The sequence below is a fragment of the Fundulus heteroclitus genome, chromosome 22 (genome assembly GCF_011125445.2).
Source record: "Fundulus heteroclitus isolate FHET01 chromosome 22, MU-UCD_Fhet_4.1, whole genome shotgun sequence".
Taxonomy (NCBI): Eukaryota; Metazoa; Chordata; class Actinopteri; order Cyprinodontiformes; family Fundulidae; genus Fundulus; species Fundulus heteroclitus.
This window is the reverse complement of record NC_046382.1, coordinates 15,200,048-15,223,235: the sequence shown is the minus strand read 5'-3', so window position 1 is coordinate 15,223,235 and position 23,188 is coordinate 15,200,048. Positions and strand designations below refer to the sequence as shown.

The 23,188-nt window shown below is 40.3% G+C and overlaps 1 protein-coding gene across 1 annotated transcript in view; it reads right to left on the bottom strand.

Moving 5' to 3' along the window:
- lyst (lysosomal trafficking regulator) overlaps window positions 1-22,763 on the bottom strand; it is a 116,793-nt gene extending 94,030 nt beyond the window's left edge. Inside the window, exons 1-2 of the mRNA XM_036126047.1 lie at window positions 22,271-22,763; window positions 824-915 (exon numbers count right to left, since the gene is read on the bottom strand). Coding sequence (XP_035981940.1) covers window positions 824-915; window positions 22,271-22,351 — 173 coding nt within the window. The 5' untranslated portion in view covers window positions 22,352-22,763. The remainder of the gene's footprint in view (window positions 1-823; window positions 916-22,270) is intronic.
- Window positions 22,764-23,188: the final 425 nt, after the last annotated feature.

The window sequence follows — 23,188 nt, the reverse complement described above, 5'->3', positions numbered from 1 at the left end:
AGTACAGCAATCAGCCTAACTGTTGTGAAAAGAGATTTTAAAATATTAAAACACGTGTTTTTTGTTTTCAGGGCTGTGATTTCAGGAAAACCAAAATAGCGACTCCACTACTCAAAATCATGTTTTCTGTGTTTACAATGTCCCCATCACACTCTGTATCTTAGCAAATAGAAATATAGATCTGCACATCTATATCGAACTGCTAAATATATCACAACTCTATCGCCATTGCAGTAAATCAAATCACAAAAGGTCTGTTTGACGTGCAATAATTGTTGCCTAAAATGTTTAGTGTTAAGAACTTGTGTTAAGAACTTGTGTTTTTCATTCTAATATAATATTTAGCCAGTTCATCAGACAAAAATAACATTGCTAAAGGGCACACAGAGTGATGGAGGTACAGACGAGAAAGAGAGGAAAGAAGAAAATATGCATACATCACAAAAGATATCATCACCGCAATATTTACCCAATATTATCGGCATAAAGAGGTTTTCCAATGTCGCAGTGCATTAATGCGTGATGCTTAAATACGAAACATTGAACCCGATCAGTCCTTTGCAATCGCAATATTACACACACTCATGTTGCGATGATGATTACGATTTCATCTATTATGCAGTTTTTTAGTGGACCAGTGTTCAATGAAATATTTGGTAACCATATCCACCAAAATACATCATTAACATTTTCTCGTAATGTTATCTCTAACCAATAGGGCATCGCTTGCTTGCAAAGTTTTTCTATTGCCAAAGATTCTAAAACATGCAAAGTGAGATGAACACAATGAATTAAAATGACAATAGGGTGAGGGAAATCTTACCAAAATTTCAGTGCATCTTTGGTGCTGGTATTGGAGTGGTGCTGCACGTAGTGGAAGAGACAGAGGAAATTCTCCAGACTCTGAAGGCTGATCTGAGAATCGACACACAAACGAGAAACAAAGAGCAACAACGTGATTGGTACTCGTGCAAAGATGAAGGGGAACTGAGATGCGCTTCAAACAAACATTTCCGTTTCTCAGGACGACTAACAGTGTGTTAGATCAATTTCGTATTTTTTTTTACCAAACCACAGCCAAAATTACGGTCACAATTACAATGATTTAGCTTGACTTTTCAGAGAACACTGAAAACTAGTGCACAGTATTGTACTTCTCCTTTGTAACCCTCTCCACAAAATCAAAATGAGAAAATAAATCTGTAATTCTGAAAGAACTGCACGTCAGATGCAATCAGTCTGAGTGCAAGACAAGAGAGTAGTTAGCTTTCACCAAAGCTGGCAGTAAAACTGGGACTTTCTTAATGGCGAGACCGCTTAAGAGCATTAGTGATTCCAGAGCAGTGTGCTAAACCTTCCTGGCTTACGTGTGAAGCCACTAAGCCAGCGAGCTGCTGACCCTCACAGCACACAGGAGGCTTCTTTACGCTTCTGCTAATCTGACACCGCTGATGGGATTCATTCAGGCGATGCCGATCCCTGACTGTCAGGGTAAAGAAGCCTGAGAATCCACACCGATGCACCGAAGATGGCAATGACACGGCACGCAGACAGAAATCAGTTTCAAAAGATAACTTGACTAAAAAGACCTACTTTAACAGGAAAGGCCTAACGAAATAAAACGTGAACGATATCAAAACTACCCAAAATACGATATAACACTTAAAGGTATACTATGCAACCGGGGTTGATTTTCCAGCGAGGCTCCCCCCAGAGGGCGAAAGTAAAAGTGCACTGTCGTAAAGATGCTCAGCTGTTCTGGTTCCTCAGTCAAGCCAGGCGCGGTTGTTTTGAGCTTAGCAGACAGGCGAACACAACGAAAAGTGGAAAAAACGGCAGTACAAACAATGACTAACACAGTGAAGGTATGAACATCAAGCTTCCCGCAGCGCTATCTTGGCGAGGCGGCGCCAAGCCGCGGCCGCCGTCGCCTCGCCAGTTTTATTATTATTATTATTATTATTATTATTATTTTTCTTTTTTTTTTTTTTTTTTTTTTTTTTTTTTATGTTGGCGAGACGCTACCGCCACCACCTCGCCAAGCCGCAGCCGCCGCCTCGCCGCGGCCGCCGTGGTAGCGTCTCGCCAACATAAAAAAAAAAAAACATTAAAAAAAAATAATAATAATAATAATAATAATAAAACTCGATATGCTTGCATGTTAATTTGACGTTAACACGCGGTTCTTTGTTGTTGCTTTCGCACGTGCATATAGTGAATGGCAGGGCAAAAACACATGGAGTTCTCGCCGTAAAGCGAGACTTCTGTGAGTGCGGGCCGTGAGCTCTTGCAATTGCAAGTGCAGTATTTCCCCCACAGACCCCCAGGGCGGCCGAGAAAACCTTTGTTCGACCTGAAATGACTCATTTAATCATCCAAAACGGTATGGAACACATTAATTAACTGAAAAATGTTGCATAGTATGCCTTTAAAAAGAAACAAAAAGCAAATGTAATCATGTGTCTATCATAGACCAGACTCTAGTCAGTGTAAATAAAATCAACTTGCACAGGTTTGATCATTTATATTGTGTATTCAACAAGAGCAGGTGATGCATTATCCACAGCTTCTGACCATTCTTAATCTGGCTGGTTAAAATTTTTTTTTTAAGAAGCAAAGCTCTTATAAAAAAAAAAAAAATAAAAAAAAAACACACCCACTACTTTGTCCAGAGTTCAACCGATTTAACAACTGCATTTTGTGTCGCTCACTAATTTTTGGAGCGGGTTTGCAACTTGCAGGATTTTAAAAGGTAGTCAGTCAAACATGTCTTCATAAGGGTGCAAACCTCATTTGCAAAACTGTATGAGAAATACACCAAACACAAAACAAATGCCTTTTGCTAATCTAGGTTTAAGTTCATAGGCTACACTTGGAATGTATGTGCTTTCAGTCTTTCATCCAAAATATATGATGCACTGTAAAAAGGGGAGAAAATCTACTAAAATCTTGCATATAAAAACAAACAGACCAATTCTTTTTACAAAAAAAAGAACATCTACGCATTTACAAAACTGGATCAAAATGGAGATGTTTTGAAAAATTAAAATCCCGTCCAACTTTGCTGTGTGCTCCTGGCATTAAATTCATGCGTATTTTCCATAAAGTGGATTAAAACCTCGCTTTCACTTCCCCCCCCCCAACTCCACCCTTTTATAGCGGATGTTGATCCTTCAGTAAGAAGAAGTGCTTCTATATCGTTTGCAGGATGCAAAATTGCCCTTTTTAGCTTAAAAAGGGCAATTTTAAAATGTCTTCTTTTAGTTTTAATCTAAATTTATTTTGTTAAGTTTATTTTGTTTTCATCTTATGCACTGTGGAATTTAGAAATGACCATTATTACATTACTTTTTTCAGTGTAAATATCTAGGTTGAAATCTGTAATTGGGAATTATTTTAAAATCAGACTTTTTATGTAATTTTTAATTAACACAAGATGAAAACATTACAATGATTTTAAAAGATGTGTCACGAGCTCTAGTGTTAGGCAACATGTGAAATTGGGAAAATTGACCATATTTACTATTGACTAATTGTTGAAAACATTGCATCTTTGTTTAAGATTAAATTATTGATGCAAAAATATATTTTGAATATATGCAGCTTCATAGCTAACTAACTGATAATTTACAACGATAGAAGTATGAAAAGGGGGAACATCATGTTAAGAAAAAATAAACTTATGTGGACTTAAAAAGTGGAGAATTGTAACAGCATGAAAGCAATATGTATTCAGTTTAAATAATAAATGTAAGTGAAAAATGAAGAGGACTAATAGAAAGCAAATACTCTAAAACCCAAAACAATTTATAATTCAACTCTCTGTTGCTTTAAAAATCTTATATGAGGAAGCTTGAAGACAGTGAAAAAGTCACTGTAAACAATTTAGAGTTTAAGAACAATCTTTTTTCTTTGCCAAATAACCCACTAAAATTGATAGTACAAAAAAAGGAAAACATAATTTTCATTTTAAAGCAGAAAAGTAATTTGAAATTTTACAATTTTTGTTTCAGAGACATCCTGTCACAGTCAAACGGATACGGCAGTGGAGCAGCAACTATTAATGGAGATTAACTGGTTTCCTACAGCCATATTGTTTTAGATGAAAAGAAAGAAAGAAAGAAAGAAAGAAAGAAAGAAAGAAAGAAAGAAAGAAAGAAAGAAAGAAAGAAAGAAAGAAAGAAAGAAAAATTGTTTTGCGAAACACAAGAATCACTCTGATACCTATCAGTACGGTCTGATAAGTATAAGCTAAAAGGAAGTGATGCGGCTTATCATGGAAACGGTCAGCGATGGAGGAAGCGTTCCTGTTTTCCACAGGAATGCAAGAAAAGCAGGTAAACTTCATAAAATTGAAGAGATGAAGAGGGCAGACTCCTCCGCACCACTAAGTCAAACCTGTTGTTCAAGGTTACTTTATTGTTGGTAGCCGGAGGTAGTTTTGTTTTGCTGTGGTTAAAAACATTCATACAAATGTCTTAACATGAACAAGAAACATAATAGTACTCAAAGTGCTTCAGGCTCCACAAATCCAATCAAAGCAGGACACAGAAGAGGAGAGCAAGACTTTAAAACAGAACAAAATATGAAAGAAATAAAATCTTTATAAAGCCCAATAGTTTAGAAAAAAAAACAAAAGTGAAATAATCTAAACTGAATAAAACCTGTCAAAACCATTAAACTCCAATGAGAGCAGCAATCCCCTGAGGTAAGAACAAGGGATTGTGGGATACTGTCTACAAGATCTAGACACGGTTAATGCCTTAATATACGTGCCGTACAAAGACCGGTGCACTTTGTGCCATGTTAAATTGCTCCGATATGGACGTTATAGGCTTGAACGGTGGCGGGGGAAAAAAAAACACGATTGCAAGGCTCCATTTTGATTTTAATTCGAAATTAAATGCAAGACCACCGTTCAACCCTAGGAGGGCGCCACACTTACAATTTTAGACACAAAAGCAAGATTTAAACAAACACGCACTCATTTTTCCAAATAATGACTAGGATATGTAGACAGTACTATAAGACAACCATGTTAACAGTTTATTGGCAAAAAAGAAGAAGAAAAAAGTTAATTTGGGGTTGAGTTACCCTTGAAATGTAGCTTTTTTTCATGCTGGGTTTTTGCATTTCTAAGGGGTCTTCTCTAGGAACGCTCATTCTTTGTTTTTATGGGTGTTTTTGATTTGTGTCTGTTTGTTATGTGTGCATTCAGAGCCAACGTCTCACCAAAACTTCATTATGGCTGCATTATGACAATGAAAATTCTGGATTCTTGAACACGACTTCAGCTTGTTCACTTCAGCAACAGCATTCGGGAAACAAAGCTGTTAATATAACGGCTAACTTTTAGAGACTAAGAATCCTCTTCCAGAGGTAAGAGGGGGAGAAGCTGAAACTCCCTGTGAAGGGGATGAAAGTCATTGTTTAAAAAAACAGAACTTGCTATCTGTTGTACGTGCCGGTTTTACAACGATGAGACCAACAATCAGCATGGACGACACGTTCACAACCCGCTGGAGGGACCTCCTCTCTTTCAAATACCTTAGGACTATTTTAGATGACAAATTGAAGTTTGAAGCCAACTGTGAGGCGGTGTGCGAAAAAGTCACATCAGCTCCTCCTCTGCTTCAGGAAACTATGCCATTTTTTTTATATTGACCAAACCTTAACAACCTTTTTTTAATTGTGCTTTTATCGAACCGGTTTCATCCTTTTTCCTTGGTTTCATGGTTTGGGCACAACACTGAAAGAGAGGAGGTCCCTCCAGCAGGTTGTGAATGTGTCGTCCATGCTGATTGTTGGTCACATCCTTGTAAAGCAGGCACGTACAACAGATAGCATGTTCTGTTTTTTAAACAATGACTTTCATCCCCTTCGCTGTTAGGGATGCGCTGATATGAGAATTCAGGCCAGTATCAATATCCAATAATAATATCGCTGTCTTGGCCGATAACCTATATTTACCGATATTTGATATGTCCCTACCCTTTCGACTATGTGAAAATAAAACAATTACATCAAAATAAATATTGGTTATTAATATAGACACAGTTTCACGTATTGGACCAATACCGATATGATAAAAAAAAAGACAAACATAGGCAGATACCGATGTTAATGCCGATATATTGTGCATCCCTAATTACTGTAGTGCAGTTAAACCCTCAGAGGTAAAACACGCTCTGTTTTACACAATGACGAGAAAAATAAAGCACCCACAGACAGAGCCGTTCTTAAAGAGCGGACTACTCACACATACACACGCATATATACAAGAACGGCACCATAATTTTGGCATTCTTTGGCACAGGAGGTTGGTCACTCTTTCTTGAGGATTACCAGCAGATCAGTCTCGCTAGAGAGCATTTTTAAACTCCTGGATAGGCCGGCAGAGTGCTAAATCTGCATGCTATCTCCTCTTGGACACGATTTCTTCCGCTAGCTCCTCCTCATCGGATAAGTTGCCGACTAATTCTTAATCTGAAATCAACTCTATCAGGAGACTTTCCAGTAGCTCCTTAGTTCTTGTGGTATCCTTTAATGCCAGAGTCCCTTTTGACGTCCTGGAGTACTGTGACTTTCTTGCTCTTTTTCGCTCATTAGACACGCTCTAATGTCCTTTAAAACATTGTTTTGTTCAATGCTTTATTTTAATAACCATGTGTAACACTATGTTACCTGCTCTTCCGCTCCTCAGGGGGAATCACCTGAAAGGATCTCCCTAACCCACTCTGGTCTTATTTCTTTCTACTGAGGCCTTCCTCTTCTTCTCTTAAACTTGTACGCGGTTCGCTTCTTGTGACTTTCAGGCATGTTCGAAGTATACGGTGAGAGACAATGAACAGCTGAAACCGAAGCTAACCAGATACATAAACACTAGAGGTGCGCAGCCAGCAAGCAGGAACTAACAAGGAATGGGCACACACACTGCCGTTACGTTGAGCACGTCATAATGATTGGCATGTGGGACAACCAATAGATAAGGTGATACCACCTGAATTCAAAGCCGAAAAAGATCATCCAGTCCCCTATATCTTTAACATTACTATAATAATCATTGACTAAAACAACAAAATAACAGAGTGTAGAGAGTTTTATGGAATGAGTTTCAATGGATGAGCAGCTGCATCCAAGCCCTGTATCACCAAGTGCAATGCGTCGAATGCAGTGGTGTCAAGCACTGCCACCACTGGACTGGACTCTGGAACAGTGGAGGACCGTTCACTGGAATGACAAACCCAGACTTCTCCATCTGGAGATCTGATGGAAAAGTCTGGGATTGGCAGTTCCCAGGTACTTGTCTGACTGTATTGGACCAAGTCTAAAGTTTGGTGGAGGTGGGGTTATCTTTCAGGAACTGGGCTTGTCCCCTTAGTTAAAATTAACTCTGAACTCATTAGCAGACCAAGAGATCTTGCTCCCAACTTTGTGGAACAGTTGGGAGGTGGAGCCTTCCTCCTCCAAAATGACCACCAGAGCACAAAACAAAGTCCATGAAGACATGGATGAGAGAGTCTGGTGTGGATGACCTTGACTGGCCTGGACAGAGTCCTGATTTCATGCCGATAGAAAACCTTTGGGATGAATTAGAGCAGAGACTGAGAGCACGGTCTTCTCGTCCAACGTCAGTGTCTGACCTCACAAATGCACTTCTGGAAACAAGGTAAAAAAAATGACCAAAAACGGTCCAGAACCGGGTGGACAGCCTTCCAAGAAGAGTTTGAAGTTGTAAAGCAATGTAATATTTTTTTAATAAGAATAATTGAACATTATTGATCGCACAATGGAGAAATTCACTTCTGCATCTTAACCCATCCCCTTGGGGAGCAGTGGGCTGCCACTGTGCAGCGCCTGGGGAGCAATCAGGGGTTAAGGGTCTTGCTCAGGGACCCAGAATGGCAGCTTGTGGGAGTTGAACTCAGAACCTCTGGGACCGAAGCTCTGTGCTCTAACCACTAGGCCACCACTCCCCCATATTGAACCCTATGGAGTAAGAATGTGATGTCATTTAAGTTCAAGGCAGATGAGTGAATACGTTTTGCAATATAGGGTATTTTTTCAAGATGAATTCATTTTGTAACCTTGATAACTAAAGCAGAGTTAAGTATTTTTTTTGTCCTGTCCGTCTTTTTATCTGTGACTTTACTTCTGTGAAAGCATTCAGTTTCAGTGTTTTGATTCAGCTTCTACACTCTACAAAACATTTGCTAAAGCAAGTGTCTTTTATAGTCTTAAACCCTGAGGGATGAAGGTGCAGAATGGACCACACTCACCGGGGTCAGGAAGGGTGACACGTCAACAGCTGAGACAACAACCCAACCAAAGCATTGATGGGATTTGGTGGGCAGGTGGGTATGTGGGTGGGTGTGGGTCACAGCACATCAGGAACAAAGCCAGGAGACAAAAAAAGGAGGAAAAAGAAAGGAGTTGATGAGAGACTGGATAGGACAGGGGTAAAACATAAAAGCTGACATGATCACAGTGGTGAAAGAAAACAAATGCAACAGATAAGAAGCAGATATCAAACAGGGGGGGAAAATAGTGGCAGGAAATCAAAGTTGCAAGGCTGCCAGGTCTGTTATTAACTCATATAAACCAGGGCCCTGAAGCAGTCCTGGACCCAGACTATTAAATAAATCCCCTAAAAATTGGTATCTAAATGGATCTGTTTGTCCCTGCGTTATCTCTAAGCCTGTGTTTATGTATTCCTCAAATAGGAAAGGAAACCAAATGGTTTGAGATAATTTCCCAGCAAAATGATTGTTTTTTTCCCCTCCAAGGCTCTAATCCAATATTGAAATGCACTCTGCACCAACCAGTCAGTTTGATTAGATAATGGAGACATTGCCAGTACCAGTAAATACAGCTTAGGAGTGAAATCGGTTAACACAGCTCAGCGTTTGACCTTCCCTATGAAGTGATTAACGTCTTTCATCAACTGCCACCAAACATCAGGCTGTTCTGGATGGGTGGAGACTTACTGCCATAGATCTATGGCTGCCACTTGTTTGTTGAGGGCATTTATTTATTTTTTTACCCCTTCTCGGCTGACCGTTAATTTAGTCGAGATATATTAACATAGTCATTATGCAGTTATGATCTTTGTATAGTCATTTCACTAAATCTAAACTCAACTACTCATATTTATTGAAGATGAACCACAAAATTAAACAGCACAGCCCAGTGAGGGACCAGCTGGATATGTTTATTATTTCCAATCAGTGAACAAGCCTTAGCAATTGCTAACAAGAAGTTGGTAGAAATTGGTTCACTGAGGAAACAAGACTCAAAGCTAACCATTTATAGTATCAGTGTTTAAAACGAAGACATTGGGAGCTCAGAGATGTAAAAAGCTATTTAAACAGAGATTCATTTCTACAATATGTCTGCGGAAATATGCTTTTTTATCATTTTGGGGTTGTTGTTTTTGCCACCAGTGGCCTTTATTGAACAGTATTTTGACAGGAAAAGAGGGTGAAGAGAGAAAGGGAAGACATACAGCAAATGGCCTGAGACTGGGAATCGAGCCCAGGACTCTGCACATGTGGGCCTGCTCTAGCAGCTGAGCCACCCAGCACCACGTTTAAGCTTTTAACCTCAGTCTGCCAGAAACATGCTGGGTTTGGAAATGCTCACAACCTTTTAGAAATCTCAAGCTAAACTAAGATGCTACATTTTCTGGTTAATCAAAACAGAAATCGGTGTTTCAGTCACTAAAGACTCCTTATCATTTGCACTATGTGATAATTCTGTCCGGTTTTGTATTAAAATATTTGCAAAACCTTGTTTTAACACTGACTGCTCTCTCGCAGTGCGACATCGACTCTGTTCCCAATAACAACATTCTAATGCCGGTCTGATAACATCTTATATTCCACCTGTTCAAGAAAAATGTGTTAAAATCATCAGGATCCTCCAGGGTCTGATTGCTTCTTGTAGCTCCCTGGAGATTGTGCTGTCTGTTTGTTTTGCAGCTTTTCAGTATTGTTTATCTGAAGATAGTTGCCACTACTTAGTTTTCTGTTCTCTTATTATTTTAGTAGTTTATTATTGTATGTTAGATTCGGTTTCTGTTCCAGTCAGCTTCTGTTCTCTATCCTTTGAGGCGTTCTGTTAGATCATTATTTTCTGTCTCCCCGTCCTTAGTTTAATTAGGTTATGCCCTCATGTCTGGCCATTCTTCATGTTTCCCTGTTAGATACAGTTCACCCTCTGCCCCTGCCAGTTCATTGCGCTCTCTCTCCTCCTGCCTAATTTGCTTACTCCTCTTACCTGTGTAATCTAATCCACCTGCAGTTCCTTCTTTCTCCTCCCCTATATAGTCAGCCGGTTTAGTCACCCTCATCGACAGGTCCTCCGTCTTACTACCCTGTTCTGGTTTCATCCTTGCCGTGTTCCTGGTTCCTGCCATCCTGTAAGCCTTCATCATTTCTAATAAATCACTCACTATACAAACATGCTGCTTCCCGGCTCTTGTCGGTGCAGTGGGTCCTACCACAAACCTGACAAAAATCAGATGTCAGAAACTGACCTTCAAAATTCATCTCTAATATTTGCACTTTTTCTGAAGAGAAACTCGTATCTGATTGGGAAGCGACAACAGAACGCATTCCCTTCATTTGGATGAAAGGAGGTGCGTGTTGAAATCCGACCCAGTAGCTGTGCCCTGCGTGGCGATCATGGGAGAACTGGTCATGGGAGTCTCATAGCTGAGTCATCCTCGTTGGTACAAACTCTGCCGCTCTCTGGATAATTGGGTAGACTTTAGTAAACTTGGCAGGCGTGGAAAAAGAGCCATGATGCTGGTTATGTAACTTTTTTATTTTTATCGTTTTACTCTCTTCCCGTCACAGACTCCTATTGATCTAATTTTGACGTTTGGCTAATGAGCATCATAAGGAGCCCCTAACGTCCCACATTTCCTCTCATACTGAGTAAAGCTGCTAACTCCCTTCAACCCGCAAACGCACTCAGGTGAAAAAAAAAAAGGCTTATCTGTGTCATTACAGGCAGAGGACGTGTAAGCCAGTGTTACCTAAAACTATTACCAAAACATCCTGCTCTGGCCTCTCTGTTGCACGGAAAGTGCCCCCCCTTTCAAATCTGCGACCAACTTAACGTGTCTGTGGGTGGAAAAAAAAAAAAAGCTGAGGCACAGCAATGGTTCAGAGGTCTGACTCAACCTTGAACAAGAGAGATGAATTATTCATCCTTTCAGCCAGTCGGGTGAAACGAGTCAGCGATCAGGGCGATCTGCACTAAAAACTCTGGGGCGGAACGACAAATGCAGATGTGAAAAAAGTCCTGAGGTTAGAAAGCCATGTCTAAGAACTTCAGCTTAATCATTAGAAACACTAAAAGGACATTGTACAAAACTATAAATATAACAGTGTGCATATTGACAAAGATCGACACGAGGACGTTGAAAGCAGTGTGACCACAACCGTTTGGTCTAAAAGAGGTTCGTCATTGTGAACGACTATGAATTCAGAGGGCAGGTCACTAAATTAGCCAGAGATTGAGGTCATGTTGAACAGAGAATACGCTGATATCTTTCTTATAGAACTCCAAATAACCACAACAGTGCTTCATTCATGTTCGACATAAAGGAACGGATTTCCTCTTCTGTAATGTTTTCACGAGACGCGGTTCTCTTCCGTCGTTTGTTTGCAGGTTTTACAGCCTTCTAACCCACTTACATCTAAAACGGTAATTTATAAATTGTGTGGGTTTACAGAAACCACACCAAACACTTTACTGACTGTATTACAAGGTGTAAACACCCAAACTTGTGAGTTAGTATTTAAATTTATCAGGCACACCATCATTTCGTCAGATGTAAACTAAATCTTATTCAGGGTAGAGATACATGTGCAGTCCCTTGCAAACATATCCATACCCCTTAAGCTTTTTTACATTTAGTCAGTTAATAAATAGTTAATAATAGAAAGAGATACACAAAGCAGCACATAGCTGTGAAGTGTTGGAAAAAGTATACTTTTTTATTAACTAAAGTGCTGAAAAGTTTGGCATCCACTTGCACCCAGCCCCTTTGGGTCGATACTGTCTAGAAACACCGCAATTGGCTTTTAGCTAGGAGTCTCTTGGGGTACGTCTTTACCAGCTTTACATATTTATTAAGCAGTTTATTCCAAACATGTAAAAGAACAAAAGTACAACAATAATCCCCCCATAATAATAAAACTATACTGTTTCTAATATACAGTATTGGTACGGGCAACCCTCACGAAGCTGCTGATGGAGGGTTAAGGATCTCCGACTGTCCTAGACTAGCACCCCGTCTCTTGGAATCTCTTCCAAGGTCTTAAGATTATGCTGGGAGACACAGCACAACTTCTGGTAATGGCATATATTGCTATGCCATCCTGGTGGAGTTGGACTGCCTGTGTACGGTCCAGGTATCGCCTCGTGCTACCAGTGCTGACACTGACCCTGTTCAAACGCGAAACTCCTGGACAAATTGGGAAACAAATGAGAAGGTGTCTGGCATCCACCTGCACAACCACTCCTGTCTATGGGGTAATTTATTGTTATAAACCCCCTCTACTGTGATTTTGACAGCAAAATCAGCAATTTGGCGTGGTCAAGACTTAGCATTCTGCACATTCCTCTTTGCAAAAAAGTCAGTTTCTCAATTGGATTTTGAGTTCATTCTGACACCAGCTCTGGCTGCACGTTTACAGACTGTCCCGTTGGAAGGTGAGCCTCCACCCCAGTGTCTTCTGCACCCTAAAGCAGGTTAGCTCCAATCATCAGCGCATCTGTGACTCTGCTAAAGAAGAGCATACTCAGCACGATCCTGCCACAGAGCGGTTTCCCTACGGGGATGGTGTGCTAGATGCTGTTAGATTTGTAGCCCACATTCTGTTACTTTCTGGTTTCATCTGATAAAAGCTTCTTCTTCAACATGCTTGCCCTTTGTGTCGTGTCATTCTTTCAAATACTTTACATTAAAAACTGATTTGTGAAGTAAATGACTGATTGCTGCCTTGTTAAGAGATTCTTCCACGTCAGCTGTGGATTTCTGCAGCTCCACCAGAGTCACCATCACCGTCGGCTGCTTTTCTTTGCCCGACCAGTCAGTTAAGGTAGAAAGCCGTGTCTTTGTAGGTCCATAGTTGAGCCGTACTCTTGTGACCAATCCCTTCTTTAAACTTCTCCACAGCTTTCTCACTGACCTGTCTGTTGGGTTTGTTAATCTTTATGATGGTCTTTGTTCACTAATGCTCTAGCAAACGTCTGAGACCTTCACAGAACAGCTGCATTTACGATCAGATAAATCTAGATCTTGAGCAATTTTGCAAAGCAGTAAGATAAACCTCTAAGTGTGCAAATCCGGTGGAGACATGACCCCAAATACATGCAGCTTTGACCGTTCAAAACCGGTGGTTCTTAAATATTTTCCCAGCGCCTTGAAACGAGCGCAGGCCACACTCTGGTGTGATTTAGACACAGCGGATTAGTAAGAGCCGTTACAAAGCAGGAGCTTCTGGTTGCAGTTTTCCTGTTTCATGAGATGAAGACAGGCCACTGAAAACGCAACAAACCCCAGAAATTTCCACACTGGTGTCAGTTACATGTTACAGCGTGTGTAATATGTGATACGGTATAAATGACAGCTATGCTCGAGGAACAGGTGAATTAACAGGGGTTAAACTACAACGTCTCTTGCTAGATATGACACCTGAGAGTAGCACCATGCGATCAGTTGTCACAATTGACCAATTTTTTCTTGAGCTTCCCTCACTTCAAATACAAAAAAAAAAAAAAAAAAAAGATTTTTCCCCCAGCAAATTTAATGCATCAAAAGTCCCACTTTTTGGGTCTGTAGACTCTTTAAAAAGCAGCATTTTCTCTGATGAACTCTCTGATGTTTCAATTTTAGTCAAAATAAAGCTAAACTACATCAAGGAACCTGCAGTTCATTCTTTTTGTGAATCTTTATTACATTTAATTATTAAATTAAAACAAAGAAATTAGTCAGTTGTGCTCTATTTGTGTATAATTTAAAAAAAAGATCTCCATGGTGACTGTTCTGGTTTGGCAGACTGGAGGTAATTATCTCCACACCTTTCATTACTCCTTTGGGGGTTTTATCTCAAATATGCACAATAGCAACAGCGATGGGTTTATAACTCACCATTATCCTCCCTCCTCTGGTCATTATAACTCATTTTACAGTCTCTGAGACCTTATAATCTATGTCAGCTGTACATGGATGATAAGAGTGTCATATCATTTGAACATCATGAAAAAGTTAATTTTTTTTCAGTATTTCCATTCAAAAAGTGAAACTTTTACTCATATTCATTCATTCATTAAATGAACACAAACTGATATATTTCAAGTGTTTTTTTCTCTTAATTTTGATGAATGAAACTGACAACTAATGAAAACCCTAAATTCTGCATCTCAGATATTGAAATATTACTTATATTTATTAAAAAAGGATTTCAAGGAAAAGTATGAGCATGTACAGCACTAGTTGGGGCTTATTTTTCGTGAATTGCTGCAGCAATGCGGCGTGGCATGGAGTCTGTGGCGCTGCTCAGGTGTTGTGAGAGCCCAGGTTGCTCTGATAGTGGCCTTCAGCTCTTCTGCATTGTTAGGTCTGGCATATCGCATCTTCCTCTCCAAAACAACCCATATATCTTCTATTGAGTTAAGGTCAGGCCGGTTTGCCGGCCAATTGAGAGACATGCATGGAGTGAAAAATAATCATACTTTTCCATAAGTTGGAGGAACAAAAGCAAACATAAATTGTCTTGCAAAAATACTGCCCCTGGCATTTTCATGTTTTGTTTCTTCACAACCTTGATTGTTTGAGAGATTGTTTACAGAAAATGCCTTCAACTTTCAAGACTGTTTTTATTGTGAAACAAACAACAATATATAATAATTATACCTCCAAGTGTCTTTGAATAGGTCTCTATAATCCACTGGGATTTCTGCCCATTGTTGGATAGTTTTTAACTTTGAACACTGATCTTCAATCTAACCACAGATTCCTAATTGGTTTGAGGTCTGCACTTTGACAAGGCCATTCCAACATATTTTAATGTTTCCCCTTAAACCACTTAGGTGTTGCTTTAGTGATATGCTTCGGGTCATTGCCCTGCTGGAGGGTAAACCTCTGTCTCAGTCTAATTACAGACAAACTGACACAGGTTTTGTTCCAGAACAGCCCTGTATTTAGCACCATCCATCTTTCCTTCGACTCACAATAGCTCTATTGAAGTGCACAGCTTATTGTGGTCCTTTGGACAAATCCTCCAGCCCTGCTGTGGGGCTCTGCAACTCCTTCATGGTTATCTTTGGTCTCTGATCTGCTTCCCTGATTAATGCCCTCCATGCTGGTCTGTGAGTTTTGGTGGACAGCCGTCTCTTGGCAGGTTTGTTTTGGTACCATGTGCTTTCCATTTCAAGATGAACATCAAACTAGGGATGCAAGTTATGGTTTATTGAGTTAATCTAAAGTTGATGGATCTTATTGATCCACTAATGATTAATTAATAAGCTGCCATTTCCCTAAAAACCCTGGTTTTTGTATCTCTTCTATGAAGAGGTTCTTTCCATAACATGGAGGGCTAATTTGTTTACAATATGCTAAATTTAAAAAGAGGCACATCATTATATTTTAAGTTTATCGCACCACCTATGTTAAGTATTGACTGAATAAACTAAAATTGTGGTTTTCTAACACATTATTAAACTTTATATTTATAAAATCTAACAAAACAGGAACCAGTTATGTTACTGAAAAGAATCGAAACAACAGGTTGAATAAGAATAAAATATTTGAAACACTAGTAATCTGCACGAAAGCCCCCATCAACCATGGTTTTGGCATCAATTCATCATGATAGAAAATATCATATTACAATTTTTTGCGCAATGCTCTTCGCCTTTCTGTCATCTTTCTGTTGCCTTCTGAGCACATCAGTGAGTTTTGGTTGAGAAGCTGACTCTGCTCCGCCATGCAGCCTGGCCGAATAGGAGCTATTAGCTAACAGCTTAAGGAGCTTGTTCAGTGCTTATATTTAAAAACTGAATCACATAAAGAGCAGTTTGCATCCTTGATTAAAAAAGTATTTAAATGACAAATGTAACAAAATGGGTAAAAAGCCAAGAGGGGTTAACACTTTTTGCAAAGCGTCGTATGCTCAGATTTCACAGATTCTACAAAAATGTACACAAACATGTTTTGTAGACATGAAAAAGGAAACCAAATTGGACAGAATTGGAATTTGTAGGTCAGATCTCAACAAAAACAGGAAACTGCTATCAGCCAGCATCTCCAAAAAAAAGACACACATTTTACAGTTTTTCTGTTTGAGTAATGTCCGAGAAAACCATGAATTGAAGAAAAAAAAAATCTGCAGTTTTTTCCCCTCCACACTGCTCTAGTGATTTCTCTCCCCACACATCATCACTGGCTGCTTCACAAAGCGAATGTGCACCTCTCTGCTGACCTTACAGATACAGAAGCTTGTCTGTAACACTTATGGTGACATATTGCTGGAAATAAAAAACGTTATTTATATTCATGCTGCTTTGCATAGAAACAGTTAAAAAAAAAGAGCTACTCTCAAGACTAAGCTAAAGAGATATTAAACAAATCCCTCAGGAGCTCACCTGTCACCTTGCTCATTGCCTCCATTTGGCTGTTGGTGGGCACATTTTGCTTTTAACGATAAACATCATTACATTATATGACGTGTAGCTTTGATGAGACTCTAGTAAATAAAGCACATAAATGAGAAATAAAAGTGTTATCAGCCTTGCAGCCTCTACGGGATACTTAGTATTCAGCCCATTTTGCCTTCGTTTGAGAAACGTAATTTTCTGTGGACAAGCAATCAGGGCTTCCCCACAGAAAGACCAGAAAGCATTGGCAGAGGCGAGTGTGAAAACATAACGGCGTAGAACGTGGGTGGACAGCGTAACCAGAGTCTTTCTAATCAGTAAGTCGTAACATTTAGGCAAATTTACACAAACAAGGCCGCTGAGAGAAGTTGAGCTGCACTGTGATAGAAAGATAATTTACATGACAGCTCATCGAGCTTATCAACAGCACAAAAAAAAAAAAAAAAAAAAAAAAAAAAAAAAAAACAAAACTGATGGCAGAGGAGCTACAGAAGGGTACTTACGAGACCAATCACCCATGAGAAGCAGATTTAACATTAATCCAAGAGTGTGAGTGACTTCACTTGGCTGAGCATGAGGAATGAGTCACACAACCCAGAGAAGGTGATCTAGCAGGAGCTCACAGTTTGTACAAACAGACCAAAAAAAGAAAAAGCACATGTGCCTCAAACGCCTGTCTCTGTCGTTTTGAAACATCCTGTTATCTCATAATGAAACTCAACATCTATAGGCTACAAAAAAAAAAAAAAAAAAAAAAAAAAGTGCTTGGCTCCTGCCCAACAAACCATTCTATTAAATTGACTCAGCTCATTAGGATACCCACCGATATGGGGGCCCGAGGCTAATATCCCAGCAGAGAACAACAATGCTGCAGATTTATGTCCCCTGAAGGAAGATTTCTTTAAAGTGGGAGAACATACTCTTTATATTTGAATTTTTAAATGCAAATGCACTTACGGTATCTAAAAAAAATCTAAAGCAAAAGCAGATCTGCATTTGTTGTTTCTCAATGGGATTAATTTGAATGTTTTGACTCCAAAGAAGAAAAAAAAGAGGAAGTGAAAGAATCTGTCAAATCTTTTTTTTTTTTTTTTTCATAGAAAATCATCTGCTAAAAATATTTACACAAGAGTACGGGTATCCATGGGGTCATCTTTTAACCATCTAACAACGACGAACCTGATTGTTGCGCTGTAAATACGCAACAGAAAAAGGCCAAATGGAAATCAGATCCAGCATCTTGTGAGAGTATTCATCCGCCTTGAGCTTCTCCAGCTCTTGGCTCTTCACAAGCTTTAATGTATTTTATTGGGATTTAATGTGAAAGAACCTGTGATTTGAGAGCCGCTGTCCTGCTAGAAGGTGAACCTCTGAACCCTCTCTCACGCCGTCTGGAGCTTTCTTCCAGGAATTTCCTGCTTTTAGCCTCCATCCATCCTCCCATCAGCTCTGCTGGAGAACAGCATCCCCGCAGCATAACACCGCCAGCACCGTGTTTAACAGTGAGGAGGGTTTTAACCGGATGACGTGTGACGTCAGGCTAGATTTTATTGACACATAGCCGTTGGCGTCTGAGCCAAAACGTTATGCTTTGCTCCCACCTTCTTTCACATTTATGCATTCTTTGCACTGTTCTTCCACAAGTCACTATCACTTTATTTGGATCTATAGTTATACATACATACACACACACACATATATACATACACACACACATATATACACACACACACACACATATACACACACACACACACACACATATATATACAGATAGATATACAGATAGATAGATAGATAGATAGATAGATAGATAGATAGATAGATAGATAGATAGATAGACAGATAGATATACAGATAGATAGATAGATAGATAGATAGATAGATAGATAGATAGATAGATAGATATAGACATATATATATGTATATACCATATTACCTTGTGTGGAATGTTGTATATATAAAAATGTGTGTATATCTGGAGCATGTAACGAAAGTAATTTCCCGCTGGGATTATTAAAGTATGTCGGATTCTGATTCTGATGTCTGCTGTGCCGCCCTGGATGGTTTGTGTCAAACTGCCAACCGGACGTTCTTATGGTTTTATTCAAACAACGGCTTCCTTCTTGCTCCCGTACTTTAGGTTTGAGGCGTTCACAATTAGCAGTTCACCCGCGAATAGATGTTCCCACCTGAGCTGTGGACCCCTGCAGCCCCTCCAGAGTTACCGTGGCCCGTCTCTCTGATTAAAGCTTTCATTGCTCGGCCTGTTTTCAGCTGTGCAGCTATCTTTCCGCTTTCTTAGGCTGGACTGAACCGTGAGAGGTTCAAAGCTCGGGATATGGTCTCATAATCTGCCATAAAACCTCTCCCCGACCTTTCACCCTGCAGTGCTCCGCTCTCTATGAAGCCGTTTGTTTTTGGAAAGGAGGCTGAACACAACAGCGCCGCCACGCTTTTCCTTTGCAAAATATTTCGGAACCACGAGGCAATTTCCGTCTGCTCCACAATTACGCGCCACCTTGTCCTTCATATAACGCCACCTTAATGCTGAGGCAAGCCAGGAAGCTGAAAAAAAAAAAAACATGAAGTAGGCAGAGAACGAGGCAGAAGCTCTGGTGTTTTCACACCTCTTTTAAGCAAGCTTCCTCCTCGACCCCTGCAGAGAGGAGCCGGATTAACCCTCCACGTTTCACAGCAAGAGCGTGATCACAGAAACGGCAGTGGGGCAGAGTCCGCCCGCCATGTGAGCACTGCAAGCTGTCACAGCGTCTTCCCCGCGTCAGGCTCGGTCGGGAGGCACCCCCGGGGGGGACGGGTTCGATAAGCCACCTCTTCGCTGGTGCTGATCAAGCTGACAGGTGCAGGAGCAGCAGCAGCAGCCGCAGCCGCATCGGGGGGGGAGGCGTCAGAGAAACATGACAGATTAAGTGCGAGGATTATTGGAAGAAGCAGAACATTCTTGGTGGAAAGAGGGTAAACAAGGAAAGAGCCCATCGGTGTCAAGGATGAGAGCCTCATTCAGAGCGAAGCGACTAAAAACAGCCTAAAGAGGACAAAGCGCAGTTTCATTTTAGTCAAGCTCGACTTTAACATATTTTCAACAGGTCCACCTGAAATATGCACTTTTCTGTTAAAGGTATACTATGCAACCGGGGTTGATTTTCCAGCGAGGCTCCCCCCAGAGGGCGAAAGTAAAAGTGCACTGTCGTAAAGATGCTCAGCTGTTCTTGTTTCTCCGTCAAGCCAGGCGCGGTTGTTTTGAGCTTAGCAGACAGGCGAACGCAACGAAAAGTGGAAAAAACGGCAGTACAAACAATGACTAACACAGTGAAGGTATGAACATCAAGCTTCCCGCAGCGCTATCTTGGTGAGGCGGCCTCCTCGCCAAACTCACGCTATAAAATAAAATAAATAAATAAATAAATAAATAAATAAATAAATAATAATAATAATAATAATAATAATAATAATAATAATAATAATAATAATAATAAAAACTTGATATGCTTGCATGTTTATTTGACGTTAACACGTGGTTCTTAGTTGTTGCTTTCGCGGGTGCATACAGTGAATGGCAGGCTTGCAGCCTTCTTTTTCTTTTAGCTCTCGCCATTCGGGAAAAAGCTTGCCCGATGTTCACCAGTGTACGACTCCTCTCTCTGTCCAGAGCCCTTTTCCTCTTTCTTGCCTGCTCCAACATGGGCTTTCGCTGTTTTCTCGCTGGTTCCACCATGATAACTGCACAAATATCGCCACTGCGCTAGCAACGAGCATGCAATTGCACCTGCAATTGCAAATACGGTATTTCCCCCACAGACCACCAGGGCGGCCGAGAAAACCTTTGTTCGACCTGAAATGACTCATTTAATCATCCAAAACGGTATGGAACACGTTAATTAACTGAAAAATGTTGCATAGTATGCCTTTAAATTCTGCCAAGTCGAGAGAAAGAGAGAGCTGCTAAAACACCGACTGCTGTTTTTGAATCCACCATTACATGCGTCACATTAAAAGGTGGAAGAACATTTAAAATTATTTTTTCCCCCCCACTTGGCATCAATTGCACACTACAAATAAAAACAGGCATTTTAACTCCGGCGCTGCCTGTCGAAAGGTCCTGTATTTTCTAAATCAGAGTATGCATGCGTGTCTGACTCTGATCTGACCCTAATCCAAGTCTCGGGATCCGACCGCGTTTCTGCTCGGACGGCGCGATTGGGGGGGAGCGCGAAAAAGAGCAGCGGAAGACTGGCAGAGATTTCTGAACAAACAACTCACAGTGCTCTCAGACAAGAAAAAAATAAAAAAAATGTGTCCACGCGTTGAGTAACAAGCAAGCTGTGGTTTGCACCTGCCTCCGTCTGCGCTCTGACTCACCGGCGAGCTTTCACGCGTTCTTACTTAACCCCGTGTGACATTTCTTCCTCCTGAAGCGGAATCTAGGGAACTTAAAAAGGTCCTTAAAGCAGGGCAGGTCCGAACAGCGGTAGTTTTAGTTTTCAAGCCCCGTCAGCAGAGGCGGCTGTGTTACAACAGCAAAAGCGTTATGAACAATAACGGTTATTTAAAGTTGGCCTGGGCGATATGGACCAAGATTAATATCTCGATGTTTTTAGACTGAATGTCGATACGCAATATTTATGCTGATATGATTTTCTTTTCATAAAATAATGATAAGACGGCATTTTTTAATCACAGCTTTATCCCAGGTGTCTCACAGGCTCATTTTTTATAAATAGATAAGTATGAGAAACGGCTGAAAAATAACCTACTGGAATACATAAAAGTATAATTCTAACGCAACATAGACCATCTCAATATAAACGATATAGTCTCATCTTATATCTCTCTTTTTCTTTTTGTTAAATCTTGATATTTTTAAAATCTCAATATATTGCCAAGCCCTAATTTTTTTTATTTTTATATAATAAAAGGAGAAAAAAAAAGAGCTTTTGGTTGGTCATACCTTGTCAAAAATAACTTTAGGACGTACTTCGTAATAAAACCGCTGCCTTGTCTCACACCAAAAGCAAGGCGAGTTTATTTATTAAGCACTTTTGAGTAATAAGACGATAAAACGTGAAACTGCATAAAGTAATAAACTCCTCTGAGGGGTTCATTCTGGAAATAAAACGGACATCATACCTTTTATCGAACAAACACGAGGAACCCTGTGAGTACATGATGAAGACTTTAGACTTTAAAGTCATCTTCTATTTTATAAAATAAAACCACCGCCTCTCTTATTTAGCCATGACGCTCCTCTTGGCCTGATAAACACAATTCCTAAGGCTCACCAATCCAAAAGCAGGAGCTGTAATTGAGGCAGACGGTGCCTGATCAGTGTTTTCTCCTGCTGATCACTAACCTTGTTGAACATGCAACCAGGGCTATTATTATCGTACCTATGGAGACATAATATGACTCAAATACTCCAGGGCAGCATTTTAAGGCAAAGATAAACTCCTTCATGCAGTTTTTTTCTTCTTCTTCCCAGGATTGCAGTGATGCATTGGTGAGGATCCAAACCACAAAAAAGAGACAGACCACAGATCTGGGCAATGCATCCTGGACTACTGCTGCAGAACCTTACCTGCAGATCGGCTCCCTGCAGTCTACAGTCCATGTACTTTTCCCACGCGTATGACAGATCGGTCTGCTGCAGGTGGGCCATGACTTCCCAGCCCTGCAGGTTCTCCAGGCGCTTCCCGAGGAAGTCGTGGGAGGGGAGGATTTACGGCGATCCTTTCTTATCCTCCGGGAGGCTGGAAGCGCCCCGGAAAAAGCCCCGAAGGTTCTCCCGAGTCTCTCATCGCAGGTCCATGATTCCCTGCGCCGCGTAGCCGCTTCTAAAGCGGGGCTGCTGGATGGAAAGGCATGATGTTAAGGGGGGTATTAATGCAATAAAATAAAATAAACTACAAATAAAACATTAGTCCTCGCAGCTTATTCTTAGAAAACTGCTTTCAGGTGAACTAATAGTTCAGTACAAGGCGCTTTAAGCTGAAATGGACACAAATACGTCGGGCCGCCGGTCCTATCGCACTGTAACATAACCAAAACAAAGCGGGCTCAAGCTAGCTAACGAGATACTTGACAGAACTAGCATCAAGTTCACGGAAGTTCCAAACTAACGCACTTCCGCCGAAGAGTTTCCTTCACAATAAAAGCGCCCAATTTAAAATAAGCCTGCATGGTTCACCAATCTTAAGGTCGTTTGACTAAAAAATTAGGTTATTTCTGTATTGATTTATTGGGCTGTACGTATTTACTGTCCCTCTTGTTTTGTTTTTCGTTGTTATAGTTGCTTTAATGATACTTTTATTTTTGTCAACACAATCGAAAAATCAAACTAAAAATATTCATCCTCGCAGATATTTTTTATAAACTACGATCTTTATTCACCATATTATAATACACTTAAACGTTAATCTCTTTATTTTATATTTTTATTATATATATTTTTTACATTAATGTGTAGCCTCTCGGAAACGGAATATCGCGCTTTCTA